Source organism: Telopea speciosissima, chromosome 7 (genome assembly GCF_018873765.1).
Source record: "Telopea speciosissima isolate NSW1024214 ecotype Mountain lineage chromosome 7, Tspe_v1, whole genome shotgun sequence".
NCBI classification, from domain to species: Eukaryota; Viridiplantae; Streptophyta; class Magnoliopsida; order Proteales; family Proteaceae; genus Telopea; species Telopea speciosissima.
In genome coordinates, this window is record NC_057922.1 from 23,594,374 (window position 1) to 23,619,290 (window position 24,917).

General features: G+C 42.4%; 1 protein-coding gene across 1 annotated transcript in view; it reads right to left on the reverse strand.

Annotated features, from left to right (window-relative positions):
- The window catches only part of LOC122667865 (protein PIR), a 120,972-nt gene that overhangs the window by 72,963 nt on the left and 23,092 nt on the right, over positions 1–24,917 (reverse strand). The window contains exons 11-13 of the mRNA XM_043864313.1: positions 6,095–6,242; positions 4,956–5,124; positions 2,976–3,052 (exon numbers count right to left, since the gene is read on the reverse strand). Of these exons, the coding sequence (XP_043720248.1) occupies positions 2,976–3,052; positions 4,956–5,124; positions 6,095–6,242 (394 nt within the window). The remainder of the gene's footprint in view (positions 1–2,975; positions 3,053–4,955; positions 5,125–6,094; positions 6,243–24,917) is intronic.

Below are 24,917 nucleotides of genomic sequence, written 5' to 3' on the forward strand. Positions count from 1 at the left end.
TGATGGATGTTGCCAAAGACCTCCTTATTCCATTTTCGAAGCGCACCGCGAAGCAACTTTAATTTCATAAACAAAATAAAAAGAGGCAAGCCAACCACAGGTCGGGCCCACTGGTCCCTAATTAAGTCCTGGAAGCCTGGGTGCCGAAGCCACATTTGCTGAAATTTAAAAGCAGAGAAAGTATGTAAACCAGCCACCTCGAAGGAGAGTCCAATAGGCGCATGGTCCGAGCAGGTCCTATTGTATTGGGTCACAGTGCTCCTGGGGAAGGCATTAAGCCAAGACGTACTAACAAGGAATCTGTCGAGTCTAGCCAGCACCCTGCTAACCCCAGCTTGATTATTAGACCAAGTAAACATGTTACCAACATAGCCCGCATCCACTAGGCCAGCCCTACTCACAAAGGACCCAAACTCATCAATAGATAACGAACACGCCGGCCTACCCTCCAACTTCTCATCTGGTAGCAACACAGCATTAAAATCTCCCCCCACCACCCAAGGATGAGAGACCCCTCCCGAGAAAACCTCTAGCCGATCCCACAAAACCCTTCTCTCCATGGCTAAGCATCGGGCATGGACAAAGGTAACAAAGAAAGACCCCCTGCTGGCCTCTTCACATTCAAAAGTAACAAACTGGTCATGTTCCTCTTTGAGAGTAGCCCTCCAGAAAACCCAGAACCTATCTGTCACATGTACCTCATCCAGACTGATCTTCCGTAGCACATAACGCGCTTTCGACACTTGAGCCTTTGGTTCAGCAACAGCAACAATATCCACCTTGTGCAAACACACCAAAGATTTCAACCGCCTAATCGTAGGCTTATTTCCAACTCCCCGGGCATTTCAAAATACACAACTCATCAGAAATTGTTGCTGTGGGCAGCAGACGATCGCATCGATCTTGTTACCCGTCTTTGGTCTCCTCCTCTGTTATGCCCCCTACCTTGTCTTCTTTATCTTCTTCCTGTTGTACATATGCGTAGCACCAATAAAGGTTGTCTTAGGATGTACCCGACTTCGCACACGATGACCTGCAGGTGCGGAAGCACTACCTCCTGGCTCAAGCCTCCCAAGGGTGTTGCGAATCCTCTCCTCAAGAGTGGCATTGAAAGCCCTCAAATTGTTCAGCAGTGTTTGACGATCCAAAGCCGAGTCTGACAAACCTGTAGCACAGCTGTCGTCCTTCGCGCCCTGCTGCAGAGCTCCATTATCGAAATACCACTGAACCCTGTCCCCCTCAGGCTGCGAGCGAGTTCCCTGGGTGTTACTACCGAAGCCCAGTAAACTCTCTATTTCCCTCGAAGCCTGTTGCATACTCAGCTTTGGGAACCTCGCCTTCCCTAGCAGTCCCCGTCTTTCGCACCACCACAGTACCTCCGCCCTCCCTGGCGTCATCAGCCACCACACAAGGTAGCGCCTCCCCCTCCGCTGACTGGGCCGAGCCTCTCATCAAAGAAACTAGGGGCCCTCCCTCCTGCACCTGCATCTGTCCCCTCTCCAACAAGTCTCGCCTCTCTGACTCAGTACTAACGAGCTGCCCTCCATCGACAGGCCTTGACCCATCGGCCACCTGCCCTACGGCAGATCTCTAACGGCCCCTCCTCCGGCGAGAAACCCCCACCCCAGGCTCCCCGACGGCATCTGGAACAACACGCGAGGTGCCTTCACCCCTTGAGATGAAGACGCCTGCAACATCTCTGTCGGCAGTTGCATCCCCAGCGATGGCGTCGCCTGCAGCACCCACAACATCCCCTGGAACAGTCGCCCTTCGAACCACACGCCTGCAAGCATCTGACCTGTGGCCAATCTTCGAGCAATTGTCGCAGTAGTCAGGTCTATTCTCATAAAAAACTTTCTGGAAAAAGCCCGAAGCTCCACAACCAATCCAGACTTTAGATGGGAGTTCATCGCGCAAGTCAACCTCCACACAGACCCTAGCAGCCACAGTCCTTGTGCAATTGGCCGTAGCACCATCAACACGCAGCACTCGACCAATCGCCCCAGCGATAGAGAACAGGAAGTTCCCCTGATACAGGTTAACGGGGAGACCTGGAAGAGACAACCACGCAGGTGACAGCGGTGATTCCCACCCAGAGACCAAATCCGGCGACCAACGCATAAACCTGAAGAGAAACCCCTGAATGTGCACCTGAGCCTTGAGCCACACCTTCACGAAATCCGCATGAAGAGCAAACCTCAGCAGTACGTGCCTTGGATCCAATGTCGAAACTACCACATCGCCCAGCAAGAAGAGGGTCTTCTGAAGATGATCTCTGATCAGGTAGAGAGCAGGCTTTCCGTAGCTGCACTTAGCCACCAGCGTGGTTGCAAACGCCCTCTCAGAGACGTCGAGTTCCTCCGTGGAAAAGAAAATAGCAGGAACTCCAAAGTGCGAAGTAGGCTTCTTGATTTCCACATGGACAAGTGGCATCGCAGCTGATCTGGAAACCAATGAGGCAAACGAAGCTGTCCCACACGTACCAGGAACAGAGAGAGGTGGAGGATCAGGGGGGCGAGCCTCCCTAGAGGGGGGGACTGCCATGGCAGAAGCACAATGCCAAAAACCTAAACTGCGCCACCAGAGCCTATCCTACGCACCCCCGCCCAGAATTATGTACAGCAGATGACTCTGCACCCATCTTACGTGTCAAGTTTCAGGGAAAACAAAGTTAAAAGTTTGGTTCAAATGCCACAAACGATAGTTCAGGTTAGTCATTGATGGCACTTTAGCAATTTTGTAGAACTTCTGACACACTTTAACCCTCATGGCATGCTCATTTTGGACTAAAATTTGACCTATGGGATGGATGTGGGCTACCCTGTAACATGGACCAACCTAATGTTTGACAAGTAATAATTGTTTAGTGTTACCAAGTAATTCGAAAATATTTATAATAATATTTATGTGCAGACAAACACACTCAAACATACATGAAATTATCAAATCCTGCAATTAAATCCAATTGAGTATACCTGGATAACACGAGAAGACTCCAAATAAAATTCTCTAAACCAGAGGAAACCAAGATCAGTTAATGTTGCAATGGTCACTGCAAACATGATGAATAAAAAGTTTGTCAAGGTAGGACTTTGATGATTGACATCACAAGAAACAGTCTCTTCCCATTTTATATTGAAAATTCAGGAATGCCTGACAAGATGAGTAAGGAGGAAAGGCATAAAGCATAATAATGAATATTAATTTTTTTTAAAGAAAAAGAATAAAATTTGGTAATCAGACTTCAAACGACATATAAATCATCAAGTGTACAATATTATCAACTTATCAATATCACATTCAAAATGGCAATCAGATTAGATCTTTCATAACATAGAAAGATTTTATTAAAACTTTCCCAGAAGCTTATATGATATATGGTGTGTGTGTGTGTGTGTGTGAGTGTGTGTGACATCCATTCAAAATAACAGATTCAACAAGATAAAAAAAAACCCAAACATCAGATCAGCTGAAAGTATATCACTCAAGTAAATTCTTCTCTCCTTTTAAGACCCTTACATTTTATTCCATGACTTCCATGCATACATACCCAATGCAGCCACCAAATTAGGCTCAATCAAACCCGACACTAGTCTACCAAGGGCTTCTCCCCTCTAATGACAATTGTATCTGAATTCTAAAAGGGCTTCATAAATAAGGCATCCATGGAATTTATAGGCTTCAGAAAGGTCCTTAAACCATATTTTTAACCCAAACCATTTTGGCTAAAGTTCCTTGTTTTTAAGAAACAACCAAAATATCCCTAATTGGAATCTAAACAATTTAAAAAAAATAAACAAATAAAGAGTGGGACCAGCACCACGTCAGTGTGCTGCTAATTCTACTCATTGCAACATCTCATTTTCTGAAATTAAATTTGGATCTATTGTGAGATACAAGATGTTGGGGCAGACAAAAAACAAGATATTGCAGTTTCCAACTAGACTTATTAGATTAACTGGAAATTCGGAGATTAGTTTTCTTTGTAAGTCTTCAATCAAACCCTAAAGTCTTATGGTTTTTTTATGCTTCAGATGATTCACAATCCAATTTCAAGTCTTCTGATTTTTCTGGAAATGATGTTGCAACAGTCTGATACAACGATATTGTAGACCTACCTATCTCATAAGAGAATATTAGAATATATATATTGTAGACTAACCTAGAATTATAGGTTTAGGCTCAATTTTGGCGAGTGAGTTGATGCCTATAAGGGTACTATTATACCCTAAATTTCAGAACAGACATAGATTAATCTACTTTTGACATAGTCAATTTTTACTGGTCAGAGTTTGGCATGATTCTGAAGTTCAAACAACTTTTCGATTTTTTAAAGGTTAAATCTTTTATTGGGGGCGAAAAAAAGGTTAAATCTTAGTAGTTTTCAGCATGTTGTTTTTGTTTTCATACTTACAAAGCTTCAAGTGGTTCTATTAAAGCCTTCAGGTTAGCTTGACTCAAGCCTATCCAGTTTTGGATTTTATAGTTTGCTGAATATCAGAAGTTATTGTATGTTCACTACGTTGGTGACCCAGGGCAACTCTGAATCAGGATCAAGGATGGACCAGACTCCACTGACCCCGATCAGGATCGAATGATTCCAACCTATCCTGGCAAAGTTGCAGGGGTTATCCACCAGGGTTATGATTACATTTACCTAATCATTCATCAGGAATCCTTTTTATCTTCCCTTCCATGCCACAAGAAGTCTTTTCGGATATTTTCAGTTCATTGTTTTTTCCAACAGACTGGCATGCAGTAGAATTTGACAATAGGAATTTTAAAACCCCCCTCCCCCCCCAAAAAAAAAAAACCTGTTACAATGCTTTCACTGTCACTTGGCGAAAGAAATAAACAGTTATGATGCAACTACTCACAGAAAATCTGAACATTCTGAACGTCAAGAGGGGTACATTTGTTAATAAACAACCAAAGAAATTAGGTAAGAAGACAACCTGTATAATCCAAGATATGGAGAAAAAAGCCAAGCTTGTAAAAGAAAGTTTCCAACTGTTTCAGATCATTAACTTGAATCTCTGAGCCAGTATTTCCAAAAAGCCCTCCTGGCTTTCTCAAATTACCACCGGATACAAGCTCATATATCAGGAACTGCAGGCAATGAACCTGAAAAGAAGTGGCAATTAAGAAAGTAAACAAACAATACAACCTCAATGATAGTTATCAAGTCGCAAGGTGTCCAGGCTCCTTGGTCGCCTTGCCGCCTTGTTGGTGTCACCTTTTGGACCAACGCCTTGGTCGCCTTGCCGCCTTGATAACTATGACCTCAATAGACTAGATTCCAGGAAGTTTGCTTGAACATAAAAAATGCAAGGTGTGTAACGGTTGAATGTGTATGAGAATGCAAAAAAGTGGTGATCAATGAAGTAAGTTGGGCAAAAATTCCAAGTTTTTGGCAAAGAACTCCCCCCCAGTGTCGAAACATGCGGCACCCTCAAGTTCTCTGTCAAAACCTGTTGAAACAGACAGGTTTCATGCAAAATATGTGATTTATACCCCATGGGTCAATCCGGTTTCGATTGAAACCAGTCGAAACCCATCAAAACCTGATACAAACCCATGGTTCTTGTCGAAACCGAGATATCTCGGTTGAAACTGCATTCTTCGACCAAGATTTAGAACCATGGATAAGATACCCAAATGGATGGGCAAGAACAGAGAGAGAGAGAGAGAAGAGAACAGACCATGAAGCATCCAAGGCAAGACAAGAGATAAACCAACCAAAAACCGGCCCCTAAAAATTCACCTGAGCAGTGAGGATTTATAGCTTGGCAACTGACCCTCAGAACCAAGGGCAAGGTCATAATTATCAACAGAGATATGCACATTATACAAAAAATTATCGAGTACCAGCTTAGTAAAGGTACAAATGTTTAGATTTCACACATCTCACCATTCAGGCTGCAAATCCTATCTCAAATTCATGTCATTTCCACAAAGAAAATATCGCATAAATTGCACAATCTAAAAATGTGCCAGAGCTCCAAGTATACATCGAAAAATTTATCAAGGTGCATGGGAGACAGCAGTTGAATATCCAACTGCAGATAGTAAAGTCACTTTTTGAGAGAAACACCTGAGCAGCTGTTGGAGCAACTGGCCTTGGATAAAATAAATTCCCTTTGTTTTCTTCACCTCCATGTTGTAAAGATTGCAACTCTGACCCAGGCTTGCTTGTATTTGCCATCCAGTCCGCCGAAAGTGTCCGCATATCAGAAAGAATCCTAGAAGTTCACATGATTCAAGTTTTTAATACTGATAAATTCAGCAGCTGAAAAAACTACTAAACCAGAAGCACATTAGGTGTCTTAGACATTTCATATTTCTTCCCTGCAAATGTCTGTGGCATATTCTTTTGCACTTGCAGAAACCAAAAAAAAAAAAAAAGGCATTAATTGTCAGGTCATAAAATTCTCTCTTCATTTATCCTTTTATTTTTCGTTCTTTTGTTCATATCTTTCTTGTATGCTATCTCCATCCAATGGCATTTTTGGAGATAGATGCCCCAACCAAAAATGCCATATGCTGAAGCTTGGATAGAGATAGATGCCTCTCCAATGGCATTTTTGGTTGGGGCATCTATCTCTATCCAAGCTTCAGCATATGGCACCTAATTGCAAATTTGTGTCTCACCTTGAGTGTGAAGCTTGTGAACTTGGCAAGCATCATCAGTCATCCTTTCATGCTCGTAGTTTGTCTAGAAGTCGGTCTTTATTTTCCTTAGTTCATTCCAATACTTGGGGTCCTTGTGTCAAAAATAGGATAGGTTTTTCTTACTTTGTCACTTTTGTGGATGATCATTCTCATTTAACTTGTGTATATTTATTGAAAGAACGTTCCAATTTTTGGTCTGTTTTTAAAGATTTTTATATTGAAATAAGACCAAGGTTTAAAATCTCGTATTGTTTCGGAGTTTCAGTCTGACCAAAATACAGAAATTTCGGCAAAATTGTATTTTTCCTGCAAGGTTTCAGTTGGTCATTTCGGTGGGTTTTAGGCCAAATTAAGGCCTAAAACATCATGGAAACCCTATTTTAGGCTATATAAACACATGTAAATGTTCAAATTGCAAAAATAGCACCCAAAGTGGTGTTTTGGATTTGTACTCTTGATTGGCAGTATACGGTGGAATCCTAATGTATAGCTTAGTTTTTTTTTTCCCCCCGAATATTACCTGGGACTCGGGCCAGCCCCTAGCTTTTTATTAATTTCCAAAAATAATGAAAGAATACAAGGGGGGGACATTCCACCTTACCCCAACCCAAGGAGCACAAGCTCTCAAAAGCCTCTCTAAGTGAAACCTTTCCAACCCCACACAAATGTTAAAAAAGAAAAACACAAGAACTAAAGTCTGAGAACCGGCAGTCCTGCCTTGTCTTCCCTAAGAATACCCTGAAAATCCCTTGTAGGCAGACTGCCCCAGCGGAAAGTGAAAGAGGATCCAATATCACAAGCATGATTAGCCAACCAATCAGCCACTCTGTTACTTTCACGGTAAGCAAACGTCACGTTAGCACGAGTATGGGAAACTAGAATCAAAACCTCCTGGAACCAGTACCATCCCCTCCATAAGTTACACCTCTTGAGATTAATCATTCGACCGTGGGAAGCAGCAGTCCGAGTTAACCGCCAAATCAACAAAACCTAACTCCGGCATAGCAGCAAACCATCCCTCAACGCTCTAAGCTCCGCTATCGAATTAGTGCAAACATCATAGAAGTACAAGAAAGCTGCCGGTACCACTCCATTCAGGTCTCTAACGACCCCTCCTCCCCCCCCTAGCCAGGATTACCCTTGCAAGCACCATCCACATTGAGCTTTACTAAGACAAAAGGTGGGCACCAAAAAACTGGGAGTGGGCATTTTCACCCTCGGTATTGGCGCCATAGTACTATATCTCGCGATATATCGGTATCTCGGGCCTACCGAGATATCCGAAATATCCGAGATATCGCGAATATGACCGAAATATTGCATTTTTCTCGCAATATTTCGGGGTCCATCTCGGGGGTTTTTGGCCATATCTAGGCCGAAACTTCATGGACAGCCTTATTTAAGCTTAATAAACACATTTAAACCATAAAATTGTAAAAATGTGAATTCAAATTGGTGTTTTGGGCTTGCACCCTTGATTGACATACGGTCGCCGACCCTAATGTATAAATAGTTAAATACACATAGATTAGGCAGTTAATATTTAATAATAGTATTTAACTTCATCACATATCAAGTTAAAGCCAATACACATTGATGAGTGCCATGATTCTCATAAACTCCATAATATTCAATAACTCGCTTAAAGCCTTAAAGGCAATACACTAAGTGTCAAAGTTAGTAAGTCACAAGACTCGCAACTCACAAGTCACAACTCACAAGTTCATAGATCAATGAAATCACAACTTAAGTTACAAATTACAAGTGCTAAAGCTGCTAATAGTAGTTTGTGCCTCCTGGATCAATCCCACTCATGCCTCGCCGAGTCGACGTCCATTGCTCTCTGTTTGAAGGACATATGTGGACCACAGATAGAATCGGAGAAGAAACGAGTGTAGTCATCCACAAGTGTCACGTAAATGGAATCATCAACATATCTGTAGGTAACCTATCCTAGGATATAAACTAGGGTTACCAATCGATCCGATCGTGAAGAAGATGATCCTTGTGATATGATGTTGGCGCGGCGCAGAGGCGATGGCATTGGCTGCATGTATGGCTGGTGAGGTTGGTAGTTAGGTCCGCTAGGGTATGCAAAGATGTTATTTACAAAAGATGATCCAAGATGTCCCTGGGACTGGGACGTAGTCATAGTCCCCTACCCCACTAAAGCGCCCATATGATGATGATCCATATCTATATCCATCGTAAGGTTGTGATGCACCATAATCCGATGCCAATGGAGTGGTATGTGAGAAAATTAAAATAATTATTTAAGAGCAGAAAAATAAACCGCATAGTGAAGCCGTAGATCGGTCATTGGTGTCTAACATATATTTAATTCATTACCATCTAAGTCATATTACCCCTAATTATTTCCTATTTTAATTGTAGGAAAATGAATTTTTAAAACCGAAAGAAAAAAAAAAAAAATACATATGGAAAAAAATTTAACCGTGAGGCTATAGATCGGCCTCCGGTGTCTAACATATATTAATATCATCACCATCCAACAAAATTTGTACATAGTCTTTTAAAAAATAGTTTTAGAGGAATAGAATTTACCTTAAATAGTGGAAAAAAGCTTGGATGATGAGCTTAGATGACCCTCCGATGAGTTTACCGCGAAAATCCGACAACAATGTGCTTGAACAATGGCTAGAGTGTTGGATGAGAGCTTGGAAGAGTGGAAGAATAGGCAAAAGACTGAAATTCCTTAGCAAATGCAGCTCTCGGTCGAAATATGGACCGAAATTTGCGAAATATTGTATTAAAGCCCCCTTCACGTGACACTTTAAGCCAAAATACCATATTTCGTCGATATCTCACGAGATATCGAGATATTGTCGATATCTCACGAGATATCGTCGATATCTCACGATATCTCACGAGATATCGACGAAATATGGTATTTTTTCATTTCGACCTGATTTCGCATCTCGGTAAGCTCGAGATATCGAAATTAAGCGATATTTCGCGAAATATCGCGAGATTTTGAACCATGATTGGCGCCGAAAGGCCAAAACACTAAAGAATTAAATCATCTCTAGAAGACCCCAACCGACCAAACTTGGAGGGAAGCCGAATTTCTCTCACCCAGCCTTTAATGTGCTCAATAATTGAGCCAGTGGCGCGCCTTATTTCTCCATGACTTCTATTGTTTCTCTCCTTCCAAAGTTCCCAAACAATCAAAGAAGGCAAAATCCCTGTGATGTAAGCACTTAGGCTGTTACAGCTTGCCAATTCTTGCCAAAGGATTACCCGACCTCTGACCTCCTGGGAGGGAGGAAAAGATATGTCCAAAAGCCATGAAAATAGCCCCAAACTTTAGAAGCCATTATACCAGAACCCAGGCAGTGATCAGTAGTTTCCCTCCTTGGCTGCCCACAACAATTGCATTTGGAAGCCAGAGGGATACCAACCGACATTAAAGAATCATCGGTGGGGATCTTTCCATTAAGGAGCTGCCAAGAAAAAAAGGCCACTTTCAAGGGCAACGCTTGATTCCAGACCCACTTAGCTTAGGATGTAACTGGTGACACACACCATACCTCATTCCACGCCGACTTAGTGAGAAACAGCCATCACTTGAAGGAGTCTACACGAGAACATCATCTCTATCTGAAAGAGTAAAGTTACCCAGGGTGATACTATTTCTTACTGTTGTTGAATCAATGTGGTTTAAAATGTCCTCCCTCCAAGAACCGTCTTCATCAAACGCATCCTTTACACACAACTCCGGATCAACCAGAAGACCATTGTCAACAAAGTCAATCAAGGGGCCAACCCCAGCCCAATTATCAAGCCAAAAAGAAACATTGCTAGAACCAAGTAGCCACCTTGAATTATCCATCATGAACCCCTTATATTCCAAAGTATTTCGCCAAGTCTTTGAGCCAACCCCCACCGACCCAGCCAGAGTAGCATGAGTATTTTTAAAATACTTTGCCCTGAAAAAGTAATTCCACAGAGAATGGTCTGAAAAGATCCTCCAAAGGCCTTTAAGCCTGAGGGGTAGGCCTACATCCTCCAGAAGTCTAACCACCAGCCTCCCTTCCTCAAGAGGCCTACATACCTTCCGCCAACACACCCAATGTCTGCGTTTTCCCCATTCCGAACTTCCCCAAAGAAAATCAGCAAAAATCCCATAAAGCCTACGGATGACAGCTTTCGGCGGGTTCAGTGTGGCCAGAACATGGATCGGAATAGAAGAGAGAACGTGTTTTAAAAGCGTAACACGTCCTCCTGAAGATAACAACCTTCCCTTCCAGCCAACTTACCTTGTTCTTGATATTCTCCACGAGACCATCAAAGAAACAAATTCGGAGTCTATCCAAATGGAGTGGAGCCCCCAAATAGGTGATTGGGAGTGACTTCCTAGGAAATCCAGTAACCATACCTATCATACGAGCTCTAGCCATCGAGATTTTTTCACCCAACACAAAGCAGCTTTTTTGTCTATTGACAAGCTGTCCCCAAAAGCCTTCATATCTGCTAATGAAACCCATAATTTGCTTGAGCGAAGTCTTCAATCCCCTAGTGAAAATGATGGTGTCATCTGCAAAAAGGCAGTGAGAGATCCCCAAACACCCTCTCAGAAGCCTGAAATAAGACGGATGCCCCTCCATAAATAGCCCTTTAATACCTCTGCTGAGAACCTCTTCCGCCAATATAAAAAGAGCAGGAGATAAAGGGTCCCCTTGCCGCACTCCCCTGGTAGACATGAAGAAACCAGACTGACTGCTCCCCATAACAATAGAAAACCAGTAATTCTCCACAGTCTTCCTGATTAAATTAATCCAAGCGTCGCCAAAGCCAAATCTAGAGAGAACCAACCAAAGGAACTTCCATTCCAATCGGTCATAGGCCTTTGCCATATCCAGTTTGAGAATCACATTGCCCCCCCGAGCTTTCCTGTTTAAGTCTTGAGCCACCTCCTGAACAATGGCAATATTATCATATATACACCTGCCCTGCACAAAAGCACCTTGCTCCTCTGCCACTAAGGATGGGAGGAGCCCTGCCAGCCTAGAGGTAATGATATTGGCAATAATTTTACAAGAAAAATTACAAAGACTAATAGGCCGAAAATCAGTCATTACCTCAGGGTTATCCTTCTTTGGAATGAGTACTAGATTGGCAGAGGTGAAGCTTCTAGGGAGAACACCTCCCTCAAAAAAATCCTTAACTGTAGCCATAACATCATTGCACACCACCTCCCAGTAAGCCGTGAAAAAAATCCCAGAAAAACCATCTGGACCCGGCGCACTGTCACCAGATAAAGAAAAGACTGCCTCCCTTACTTCCTCCAAAGTGGGGATTAACAGAAGAGTGGAGTTATCAGTATCAGTCACCACCTTGGGAATCAAGGATAAAAGCCCCTCGTCAACCAAGCACCCCTGAGAAGCGAAAATCCCTGAGAAGTATCGCACAGCCTCAGAAATCCACTCACCATCCTCTCCTTTTATTCTATTAATGTCGGCCTTCCTTCTTCTAACATTAACCATGGAGTGAAAAAACTTCGTGTTCCGATCCCCCTCCTTTAACCAAGTTACTCTGCATCACTGCTTCCAAAAAATTTCCTCCTGAAGCAATACCCCCTGCAGAACTTTCTTGGCCTTCTCGAGAGCCTCCCTGGACTCGACACTGTTACACTGATCAGAGTCTGCTTCTGCCCTGCTAACTAAATCCTCAGCATCCTTAACTTTCCGGTGGATATTGCCAAAAACCTTCTTATTCCATTTACGAAGGGCACAGCGGAGGCCTTTGAGCTTCATGAGCAACACAAAGAGAGGCGAACCGAACACTGGTTTTTCCTACTCACCCTTAACAAAGTCAATAAAGCCCGGATGAAGCAACCACGTTTGCTGGAATTTAAAGGCAAGCAACAGCGAAGGATAGCCAAATAGGAGAACGATCTGAACATGTTCGATTGAAATGGGAAACATCACACCTGGGAAAAGCACCAACCCACTCAGCATTCACCAGCAACCGGTCCAACCTAGCCATAACCCTTCCAACACCCACCTGGTTATTCGACCAGGTAAAAATACTACCAGAACATCCTGCATCCAAGAGACCAGCACTACTCATAAAGCTCCCAAACCCCTCCAAAGAAGTCGAACAGGCAGGTCTACCACCTGCTTTTTCCACAAGGGATGCAACAGACAATATATAGAGCTAGAGAACGTCTCAAACCTGGTCCACATCCCCCTTTTCTCGACCATGGAATAGAGACCATGAACAAAGGTTATAAAAAACCTCCCCACACTAACATCCAAACACTCTAAAGTAACAAACTGATGGTATTCCTCCACCACCGTAATCTGCACCGAGGCCCTCCAAAACACCCAAAGCCTTTCCAAAGTATGAACCAGAAAATAAAAAAAAATGTCATAGGGGTAATATTGTCCTTGTACCCATTCCATAACATTCTTTCTCTTGTTATAAATAAAGGTCGGTTGTAGTCACTCTGACAAAAAAAGCCATTACTCAAGGATTTCCACATGGCATCAGAGCCAAAAATCCGAGATATGGGACCTACTATTTTTTTTTCCCTTGTTTTTCTCTTTCTCCTCTCCCACCGCCTCCACCACTAACCTACAGCCAGTAGCCACCTCTTCCGCCAACAACCAACACCACCGCCAGCCCTCCACCACCCTTCCGCCACCGCCACCCTCCCACGACCTTCTTTTTCCTTTTTTTTGCGAGAGGCCTTCCCGAAACCTTGCGCTATTTTTTTTCCCTCCCTTGGTGGTGAGTTGACTCCCACCAAGGGCCTTTTTCTCTACCATATTTTTTTCCCCTATGCCATAACTCTTTTATGATTTTTTTTTTTTTCTGTTATCGAGAGTTTCTCTGTGACCAGCCACCATGCCTGACCACTCTGAGATCATGTCTGCCTCCTCCCATGACGGCATATCGCAGCGTGATTTTGTTCCTTTTCCCGCCAATCCTATAAAATTAAATGGGGCCAATTACTTGTTGTGGTCTCGTTCCTGCTTGTTTGCTATTGGTTCTCGTGGTCTCTCTGGCTACATCACTAGAACCTCTGTCGAGCCTATTGATGCTGGTCCTGAACAAAATCGGTGGATGAATTTTACCTTCTTGGTTATGTCATATCTGGTGAATTCCATGAAGCAAGAGATTGCTGGTCGTTATCTTCTTCTGGATTCCGCAGCTAAGATCTGGAAGACAGCCCAAGACACATATTCACAGGTAGGGAATGCAGCCCAGTGTTATGAGCTTCGCCAGAAAATCCACTCGACAAAGCAGTTGGGATTATCCCTGTCTCAGTACTATAACAAGATGTGCACGATGTGGCAGCAACTTGATTTCTTGGGCACCATCATTGCTACCTGTACTATTGATGCCACTGCCTTCCAGAAATGGGAGGACGGACTACGGGTGTTTGATTTTTTAACAGGATAATCTCGAGTTTGATCAGATTCGATCCAATACTGAATCGGGATCCTCTTCCCACTCTTAAGCAAGCATATGCTATTCTTGCAGCCGAAGATAGCCATCGGACTGCCATGATTACTCCTGTTACTCAGGGATGTTCTGCTCTTATTTTTGGCCCTGCAACTCTTGCCCGTGGGAATTCTTCACGCTCTTCCAGTGGAGATCGTCCATCTGGTGACCGTCCTCCTATTAAGCGTAATCATTGTGGAAAGGAATGGCACACTAAGGATCGATGCTGGAAGCTACATGGTCGCCCTGCAAATACTCGCGGACGTGGAAAGGTGGTTCCAATCGTTCCAATCCTGCCCAGGCAAATCAAGCAGCCACTGATGACCAGCCCTTTGATCCGTCTCTGTCCCAGGTTGCGGAAGAACTGTAGAATCTTCGGAATATGATGTCGTGGCTGGATACATCTTCTTCATATGGGTCTCCTTCTTTGGCTGCATCAGCTATTTCCTTGCCATCCGATCCTCCTACCACTTCATCTACAGGTATTTTTGGCGGGAATAGCACCTCTGTCATACCCGAATCTTAGGTCATTGACTCGGGTGCCACTGACCATATGATAGGTTCTTCAACCTTTTTTCTAAATTATTTTTCATTATCTGGTCATCATAAAGTCCGTGTTGTTGATGGGTCTCTTTCCCCAATCTCGGGCAAGGGATCCGTCAAGTGCACTTCTTCTCTTTGCCTTTCTTCTGTTATCCATGTTCCTAAGTCTTCTACTAATTTATTGTCCATCAGTAGTATCACTAGGGACTCGAACTGCATAGTATTATTTTTTTCCCACTCATTGTTTGTTCCAGGACTTGGAAACGGGTCGTACGTTTGCATGTGGAAAGGTGGTTAGTGGCTTGCACATGCTTAATAGTTCGCCGGCAGCATTGACATCACAGGCCTTATCTTTTGATTCTACTTCTACATTACTTGATTTAAATAAGTGGCATTGCCCTTTGGGGCATCCACCTTTGAGTGTCTTATCTACTTTATTTCCCAGTTTATTCACAGAGTGTAAACCAAATAATTTTTCATGTGATGCTTGCACTCATGCTAAGCAAACTCGGAATGTTTATCCTATTTTTGATCATCGTAGTCTGACACCTTTTGGATTAATTCATTCTGATATATGGGGCCCTACTCGTTATGTGTCTATATCTGGTTTTAGATGGTTTGTCACATTTATTGATTGCTATAGCCGTACTACTTGGGTGTATTTGATGCGTAGCAAGAGTGATGTGTTTGTTTGTTTTCGGTTGTTTCACAAAATGGTACAAACTCAATTTGATGCAAAAGTAAAAATTTTACAGTCTGACAATGCAAGGAGTACATGGATGGAGCTTCTCGGGCATATTTAGACACTCATGGTATTATTCACTAGACTTCTTGCGTTGATACCCCAACTCAAAATGGAGTGGCTGAACGCAAGAACAGACATTTGGAGGTGGCCCGCTCCCTTATGTTTGCCATGAATATCCCTCCTCGTTTTTGGGGAAGTGCCATTCTTATAGCCACCTACCTGATTAATCGGCTACCTTCACGGGTGCTCACAGGTCGCTGTCCACTGAATGTTCTATTGGGATCTTCAACATTTATTGTCCCACCCAAGATATTTGACTGTGTGGTCTTTGCTAGAAATCATCATCCTCATGGGGAGTTTGATCCAAAGGGGCTTCGATGCATATTTCTTGGGTATTCAGCCACACAAAAAGGGTATAAATGCTATCATCCTCCCACATGGAAGCTTTTTGTCACCATGGATGTGATTTTTCGGGAGTCTGACCCGTACTTCGCACCATCGGTACCTCTTCAGGGGGAGGATTCAAGTAATGAAGATGTACCTCTAATAGCTCCATTAGATGTACATGTACCCACCATTGAAGTTGAGAATATGGAGTTGGAAGATGGGATTACCAGTCAAGAGCAAGAACTAGGACGGAATGGAGTTTGGAGATCAAAGGAAAGAACCGAATCAGGTGCAGACCTTTGTTCGTGGAACATTTTTTCCTCCTCAAGGAGTTTTCTTCCCTCCTCGTGAAGCTGGGCACAAAGAGACCACCACCACTGCACCCACACAATCAATACCTGCTCCAAGTCCTAGTCATCCATCTGGTAAGCCTATTTCTTATCCAAGTCTCCTATTGCCGTCAGAAAACCCAAGCGAAGTTATACTCTACATCCAATTTTGAATTTTGTCTCTTATAATTCTTTTACTCTTTCATTCCATGCCTTTGTTTCCTCTTTATCTTCCATCTCTATTCCTAACAACTGGCAGGAAGCAATAGCTGAACAGAAATGGAAGGCGGCAATAGATGAAGAAATGCATGCCCTGGAGAAAAATGGAACATGGGATTTGGAAACTCGTCCACAAGGAAAGAAACCCGTTGGTTGTAAATGGGTCTTTGTAGTAAAGCAGAAGCCGGATGGGACAGTGGATAGATACAAAGCGAGATTGGTTGCCAAAGGGTTTACCCAAACCCATGGGAGCTACTACCAAGAAACCTTTGCTCCTGTAGCAAAGATGAACACTGTCTGGGTAATTATTTCTTGTGCTGTAAACCAGGGCTGGAGTCTTCAACAACTTGATATCAAGAACGCATTCTTACATGGAGAGTTGGAAGAGAATGTCTATAAGAAGATACCTCCAGGATTTGCTTTACCAGAAACTCAGGGAAAGGTGTGTAAATTGAAGAAGAACTTATATGGCTTAAAGCAATCACCCCGAGACTGGTTTGGTTGTTTTCATAAAGCCATGGTTGCCAATGGCTATAAACAAAGCAATGCTGACCACACACTGTTTGTCAAAAGAGTGGAACTGCATATCACTATTCTGATCCTCTATGTAGATGATATAGTGATCACTGGAAGTGATGCACAAGAAATTCAGAAGTTGAAGACCTACTTGGACACAGAATTTGAGGTCACAGACTTGGGCAGATTGCGGCATTTCTTGGGAATAGAGGTTGCCTATTCAGCTAAGGGTATATCTCTTTCCCCGAGAAAATACACTCTTGATTTGTAGAATGATACTGGGATGCTTGGATGTAAACCTGCCGATACACCTTTGGAGCCTAACACACACCTGAAGAGTAAGGAAGGTGACCCTGTGGATAAGGGAAGTTATCAAAGACTGATTAGGAGGTTGATATATTTATCCCATACCCGACCAGATATTGCATTTGCAGTAAGTGTAGCCAGCCAGTTTATGCATGATCCTCACTCTTCACACTTGGAGGCTGCATATCGGATCCTAAGGTACCTGAAGTCTTCCCCTGGTAAAGGAATCCTATACTCTTCACACAGCCACCTCCAGGTAAAAGCTTATACTGATGCGGATTGGGCAGGCAGGCCTGATGATAGAAGATCAACATCTGGCCATTGCACCTATGTTGGAGGAAACTTAACTACTTGAAGAAGCAAGAAGCATGCGGTGGTTGCTCAGTCAAGTGTTGAAGCTGAGTTTAGAGCCATGGCATAAGGTATCTGTGAACTACTCTGGCTCTAGGGACTTCTTCAAGATCTTGGGATGTCAGTTGATCTTCTTATGCGACTCTACTGCGACAGTAAATCTGCAATCAACATTGCTCATAACCCAATACAACATGATCGCACCAAACATGTTGAGATTGATCAGCATTTTATCAAGAAGAAGTTGTGGAGCAAGGAGTCATTTGTATTCCGTTTGTTCAGTCTAGTGAACAACTGGCTGATATTCTTATTAAAGGTATTAGCAGTAAATTGTTTTGTACTATTGTTAGCAAGTTGGGCATGTTTGACATGTATGCACCAACTTGAAGGGGAGTGTTGTAATATGGGTTTCAAGGGTAAAAATGTTATAGGGGTAATATTGTCCATGTACCCATTCCAAAACATTCTTTCTCTTGTTATAAATAAAGGCTGGTTGCAGTCACTCTGACAAAAAAAAAAGCCATTATTCAAGGATTTCCACAAGAAAAAAAATTATCGTGAGGTTGTAGATCAGCCTCCGGTGTCTGACATGTAATCAATTCGTCACTAACAAATATGTATTGATCATATCTTTTTAAAAACAATAAAGACCTTTTTGGGGAAAATGGTTTTACCTGAAATAGTGAAGAAGGCTTCAATGATGTGCTAGGCATACTTGTCACGGCGTCTAGGCGACCCTAGGTGTTGGAGAGGGGCCAAAATCAAAGCGACACCAATTAGGCGACCAAGGCGTCCAAGGTGCTGGTCGCCGCCTTGACAACTATGGTGCTAGGAATTTTCAATGATGTGTTTCCCAAGTGATTCCGGCATTGACACAGTGAAAATTCGAAGAAGAAATCACAAAACAGCAAAAACAAGTGAAAAAAGTCGAAATGGGAGCAAAAACCAGAGTCTGGAGAGCTCTCGGTCGAGACTGACGAGACTTTACCTTTTTATAGTTGGGTTTTGTAACAACTGGCCGAAATTTTGGCGAGATGTTACAAACAGTCGAAATTTCGATCGAAACTTTGCATTTTTTCAATTGGATGTTGCACTTCATTTCGACTCAACCGAAATATTCGAAATTTCGACCAAAACGAAACGAAATGAGATTTTGAACTATCATAAAGGCACAATTTGATGTTTCAATTAAAGTTTTTTTCATTCCAATAATGCCCTTGAATACATTCAATGTGAAATTTCTACCTTTTTCGGCTCATGGTATGATGCATCAAATGAATTGTTCTTCTACCCCCCCCCCCCCCACAACAAAATAAGGTTGTTGAATGAAAAAACAGACACTAATTGGAGATTGCTTGGTCTCTCATGATCCATATGCATGTTCCCAAACATTTTTTGTGTGATGCCATTCTCACCGCATGTTATTTGATAAAACAAATACCCTCTTCTGTTCTAAATAACCGGCTCACCTTTATCTAATGTATTTCCAAAATCTCCTTTTGTTTTCCTTGCCGCCCAGGATTTTTTGTTGTGTATGCTTTGCTTATATTTTACACCCTCACATAGATAAATTGTCTCCCAAGGCCGTAAAATGTGTTTTCTTTGGTTATGCTAGAACTTAAAAAGGGTATAAATGTTATGACTTAGTTACTCATCAGCAATTTGCATGTGCCGATGTAACCTTCTTTGAGCATATTCCATATTTTTTCCTCCTGTGTCTAGATCTACCTGGATGTTGATAGTATTTGTGCACCATCTATTCCGGTTCTTGTGCCCTTTAAGGATGCTCCAGTTGCTTCATCTCCTGTACCACTACAACTCTACAAGTGTACCAGCAGCATAAGAAAACAATGCCATCTACTACTGCTTCACAACCGACTACTCAGTCTGCTCCTCCAGCTGAAGCTCGTACCAAGTTACCAATGGCTCTTCGCAAAGGTACCCATTCTTGCACTCAGAAATCCATAACTACTTATCCTATTGAAAATTTTGTTTCTATATCTCACCCTCCATCTCCTTTACATAACTTTGCCTTATCATTGTCTACTAATTTCATTCCTAAGAATCATCATGAAGCTTTATCTCACCCTAGGTGGAAAGTGGCTATGGAAACAGAAATGGATGCCTTGATTTCTCGACAGACATGGACCCTGGTGGATTTACCTCCAGGTAAGGATCTTGTACGGTGTCATTGGGCGTACACAATTAAGTACAATCCAAATGGTTCAGTTGAACGGCTTAAGGCTAAATTGGTTGCGAAGGGTTATACTCAAACCTATGGTATGGACTATTTTGAGACCTTTTCATCGGTTTCTCGTCTTAATTTGGTCTATATGCTTATCTCATTTGCTGTGAATTTAGACTGGCCATTCTATCAGCTGGATATCGAGAATGCATTCTGTTGAGAAGTGTACCACGATAGGGGGAGTGTCCCTATTGTGGTTGAGTCCATTATGACTTCCTTTATTGTTTTATGTCTTTAATTGTTAGGAGTTAGGAGTCAGTTTCCTAATCTAAGTTAGTTACCTATTTTAGATTAGGTTTAGTTTTCTTTTCCTTTTATGATTGTAATGGTTTTATTATAAATAAGATACTTGAGGGAGGAAGCAAACTAACATAAACGGCTCCTCCCCTTGCAGCTACTCTTCTCCTCTTCTTTCTTCTCTCTTTTCTCCTCTATAAGGTTATTGGTTACAGGTCCTAGGTTTTCTACATGGTATTAGAGCTGATGGTTTGAATCAATCTGGGTTCAAAACGTTGCCGGTTTGAGAGTCGTTTTTTGTTTTCTGATTTAGTTTGATTTCAATGAAGATTCTTGTGTGCCCATCGGTTTGTTGTTGCCATTGCTGGAGATGGATTTCCTTCTACAACAGAAAATCCTAATCTGATTGAATCGATTATAGTTCTGCTGCTGAGGTGACTAATCACAGTTGTTCCGCTGGGTTGCTGATTTACTACATGATCGGTTGATGAAGATAGCTGCTACTGATGTTTTGTTTTGTAAACTACTTCTGATCGAAGAAAGTGTTGCAAGGTTTGGTGATCGAAAGAGGGCTCTCCTCAATCGTATGCTGCCTCTGTTTGAGAGGCGTGGTCCGTTGGACTCTCTTTGTTCTCCATATTAGTTAACAGTTGCAGGAGGTTGAAAGTAATCGTGGTCTCGCTGCCTCTGATTTGTTTTTCTTCCTCGACTGTGATCTCTTGGTCGAAGAAATTCTGCTGGTTGAAAGATTTCTGGTATCCTGCTGGTCGTTGGGTTGAGATGTGCTCGATTATCTCGGATATTCTTCCTATTTTTGATGGTGCCTTCACTGTTTGTGTTTCACCGCCTGCGGTAACGATTTATTTTCTTCTAACGGTGCTAATGGATATCCTTCTGCTACTTCGATTGAAGCTGTTCTTCCACAGAGTCAAATATTTATCGCCGCTGTTCCCCTACTGCCAAATTGGAGTTGCAGGTTTTCTGTTTAATCTTCGACCTTCTATTTGGAGTTGCGTGGAAATCTTCCTTTGCTGGAATCATATCTTTTTTGGTTTTACTGTGAGGTTGAAGACGCACTTTTTAGGTTAGTGTTGAAGACTTGAAGAATCCTACTTTTTGGGTTTTCTGTTCCGTGAGTTATCCCTTCTTCAAATGGGTTTATAATTTCTTAGTTGCTTTCTTGCTGGGACGGTTGTCTTTATCTTTTTCTTTCTCTAGTTTCCTTCCCAAGTTTGACTCTACACTTTACTATTACCCAATTTGCTCAAGTTTATTACAAGTTACCCTTGTCTTCTTCATTGTTCCAAGTTTGCCCTTTGGCTTGGATTGTGTTTCAAAGTGAATTTTACCAAATTTCACCTAATTACAGCTAGGCCATCCCTTTTTCAACTCTGTGTTATTTGCAATTCTGCCATTCTCCTTGTAATAATTATAATTCCCTTCATATCCCCAACCAATAAACGTTAATTCCCATCATGTCCCATTGCCTCTTTAACTACCAAATTGACCCCTTGCAAATTCTGGTTTATTACCAGATTGCCACTCCTTTAAATTTGGCCTTACTTATGCATATATATGAATTTCACTTAAATTACAGTTCCGCCATTACCTCTTCCTATTGCCTATTGTATACTTGGATGGGTCCATCCCGAACGAAATTGGGTATTTTGACCCGGTTCCAAATCAATTGGAGATTGCATGCTGTAATTACAGAATTGCCATTGGGCATACATATGTGCCATATTATTGCTATGGTGGGCCCCATATCACATCAATTTGTTTTTTGGCAAATTGGTACTTACATGACATTGAGGTTGGAGTTTGTTTTGAGGGGGAGATTGGAAATTATTGAGATGCTGGTCATATACCAAACTGCCATTGCCCTTTTAATTCCGACATTTCTTTAAAATTCTTGAAGTATAGTTGCCCAAGTGGGCCCCGAACACATGTGGGATTTGTACTTCTTTGAAGGTTGGACCTTGCATGGTGGTTGTTGGCTCCAGTGAGGGGAGGTTAGAAACTGATTTTGGGATTTTTATATCTACGGTTGTTATTTGTGGTGCAAATATTTATGGAATTTTTTTTGTGATGCCCGTGCTTTGCAATGTTGATTATTGGCTATTGTTTGTTCACGTGTACTGCTACACGTGAGGGGGAGATTGGAATTGGATATTATTATTTGCATATCTGCTCTGTACAAGTCATCAATTGGAGAGTCTTACCTTTCTTAATAATATTTTGGTGAAGATTTCTCAAGATTTATTTCAGTGAAGATTTTTACTTTTGAAGGGAAACTTCGAAGTTGCTGCCTCCATCTTTTAAGCATGCTATGGTGTTTTTGAAGATCAACAGGAAAATTCCATTTTGTGCGATTGAATTGATTCTTACGTTGAAGATCGAGTTCTTTCCTTATATTGAGGATCGAGTCTTCTCTTATTAGAAATCAAGTTCCACAATTATTGGAGAACATCTGTCATCATTACCTATCTGCTGTTTTTGGATTGCGGGTTGATGTTATCTATCGTCCAGTGCTTGGGCTGATATTTCTATTGGTTTTATTGGAGTTTCCTCTGTGCTCACTGAAGTCTACAACTACTATTCCAGACTGGTGTTGAGTTTGTTTTTCTATTCTTTTTAGTCCAAGCTGGAGCCTTTCTTTCGATATCTGTATACTCCAACTTGAGGGGGAGTGTTGAGAAGTGTACCACAATAGGGGGGGTGTCCCTATTGTGGTTGAGTCCATTATGGTTTCCTTTATTGTTTTATGTCTTTAATTGTTAGGAGTTAGGAGCCAGTTTCCTAATCTAAGTTAGTTACCTATTTTAGATTAGGTTTAGTTTCCTTTTCCTTTTATGATTGTAATGGTTTTATTATAAATAAGATACTTGAGGGAGGAAGCAAACTAACATACACGGCTCCTCCCCTTGCAGCTACTCTTCTCCTCTTCTTTCTTCTCTCTTTTCTCCTCTATAAGGTTATTGGTTACAGGTCCTAGGTTTTCTACAAATTCTTATATGATGATTTATACGAGGAGGTATACATAGAGCAACCTCCAGGGTATGTTGCTCAGGGAGAGACCTCTCACAAAGTATGTAAGCTACAATGCTACACAAGGCCATTAATAGTTTAAAACAATCACTTAGAGCCTGGTTCAACAAGTTTACCTCTATTGTTTTTTTTAACCCGAATATTACCTGGGACCTGGGCCAGCCCCTAGAATTTTATTAATGTCAAAAACGAATAAAGAATACAAGGGGGGACATACCACCTTACCCCAACCCAGAGGAGCAAAAAACTCAAAGGACAGGCAAACCTGGGCCCAAACCCATACAGCCGGGAAAAAAAAAACCAAAAACCTACTTCCTCAGGACAGGCAAACCAGCCCTGTCTTCCCGAAGAATGCACTGCAAATCCCCCAGTGGCTGACTACCATAGTGGAAGGTGATGGATGAGCCTGTATCACAAGCTAGGTTGACCATCCAATCAGCTGCTCTGTTACTTTCTCTAAAAGCAAAGGTAACCAAAGACCGAGTAGCACAAATTAAAGCCATGGCTTCCTAGAACCAATACCAACCCCTCCATAGGGTACACCTCTTAAGGTTAACCATTCTTATAGTGGAAGCAGAGTCTGAATTTACCACAAAATCAGCAAGACCTAGTTCATGGCACAGCTTCAAGCCAGCCCTTAAGGCCCTTAACTCAACCATCGAATTTGTGCATTCACCATAGAAGTTTGAGAAGGCCGCTAACACCATGCACTCCTTGTCCCTAATGACCCCGCCACCCCCTCCAACACCTGAGTTGCCTCTACAAGCTCCATCTACATTAAGCTTCACTGAACTAAATGGTGGACACCAATAAACAGGGAGAGAACGCTTCAGCCGGGAGAGGTAAGTCGATAAGCTGAAGCACTGCAGGATTAAACCATCTCTGAGGGAAGCTGAACGCCTAATCTTGGGAGTATATGGAATATCTCTCACCCAGATTTTAAACTCTCACTAATAGAACCCGCAGAACGCCTGCTTTCCCCTTGCCTTCTATTATTTCTTTCCTTCCAAAGCTCCCAAACAATCAGAGAAGGTAAAAGACCTGTAACGTAGGCACTGAGACTGTTACAACTCGCCGCCTCATGCCAAAGAAGGATACAACTTCTGACGTCCTGTGACCAAACCCCAAGAAGATAAAAAAACACATGAAAAATAGTTCCAAACCCTTGTCGCAATGCCTCCTGCAATCAGACAATGATCTGTTGTATCCCGCCTGGGACTCCCACAACAGTTGCATTTGGAAGCCAGGGGAATACCAACAGACATTAAAGACTCATCCGTGGGAATTTTTCCATTGAGGAGTTGCCAAGTAAAAAAACGCTACCTTCGTGGGCAGAGATTTGTTCCAAATCCATCTAGCATAGGAAATCACAGGCAACCTGCACCGCACTTCACTCCAAGCTGATTTAGTTGTGAAAGACCCATCACTAGAGGGGGTCCACACCAACACATCATCCTTATCTGCTAAGGCAAAATTACTATTCAAGATGATATGCCTCACCTCTACCGAGTCAATCTGGTTCAGAACGTCTTGCTTCCATGTGCAAGCCTCATCTAGCACATCCTTGACATGTAGAGCCGTGTCAACTTGAAGGGCGTTGTCCATATAATCAATCAGAGGACGAACCCCTACCCAGTAATCTAACCAGAAACAGATATTGCCAGAACCAATCAACCACCTTGACTTAGCCAACATGAACTCCTTATACTCCATAGCAGTCCTCTAAGATTTCTACCCAGTCCCACATGGCCCTGCCAAAGCAACATGACTATTTTTAAAGAATTTAACCCTGAAAAATCCACTCCACAGCGAGTGGTCAGATAAGATCCTCCAAATCCCTTTTAGC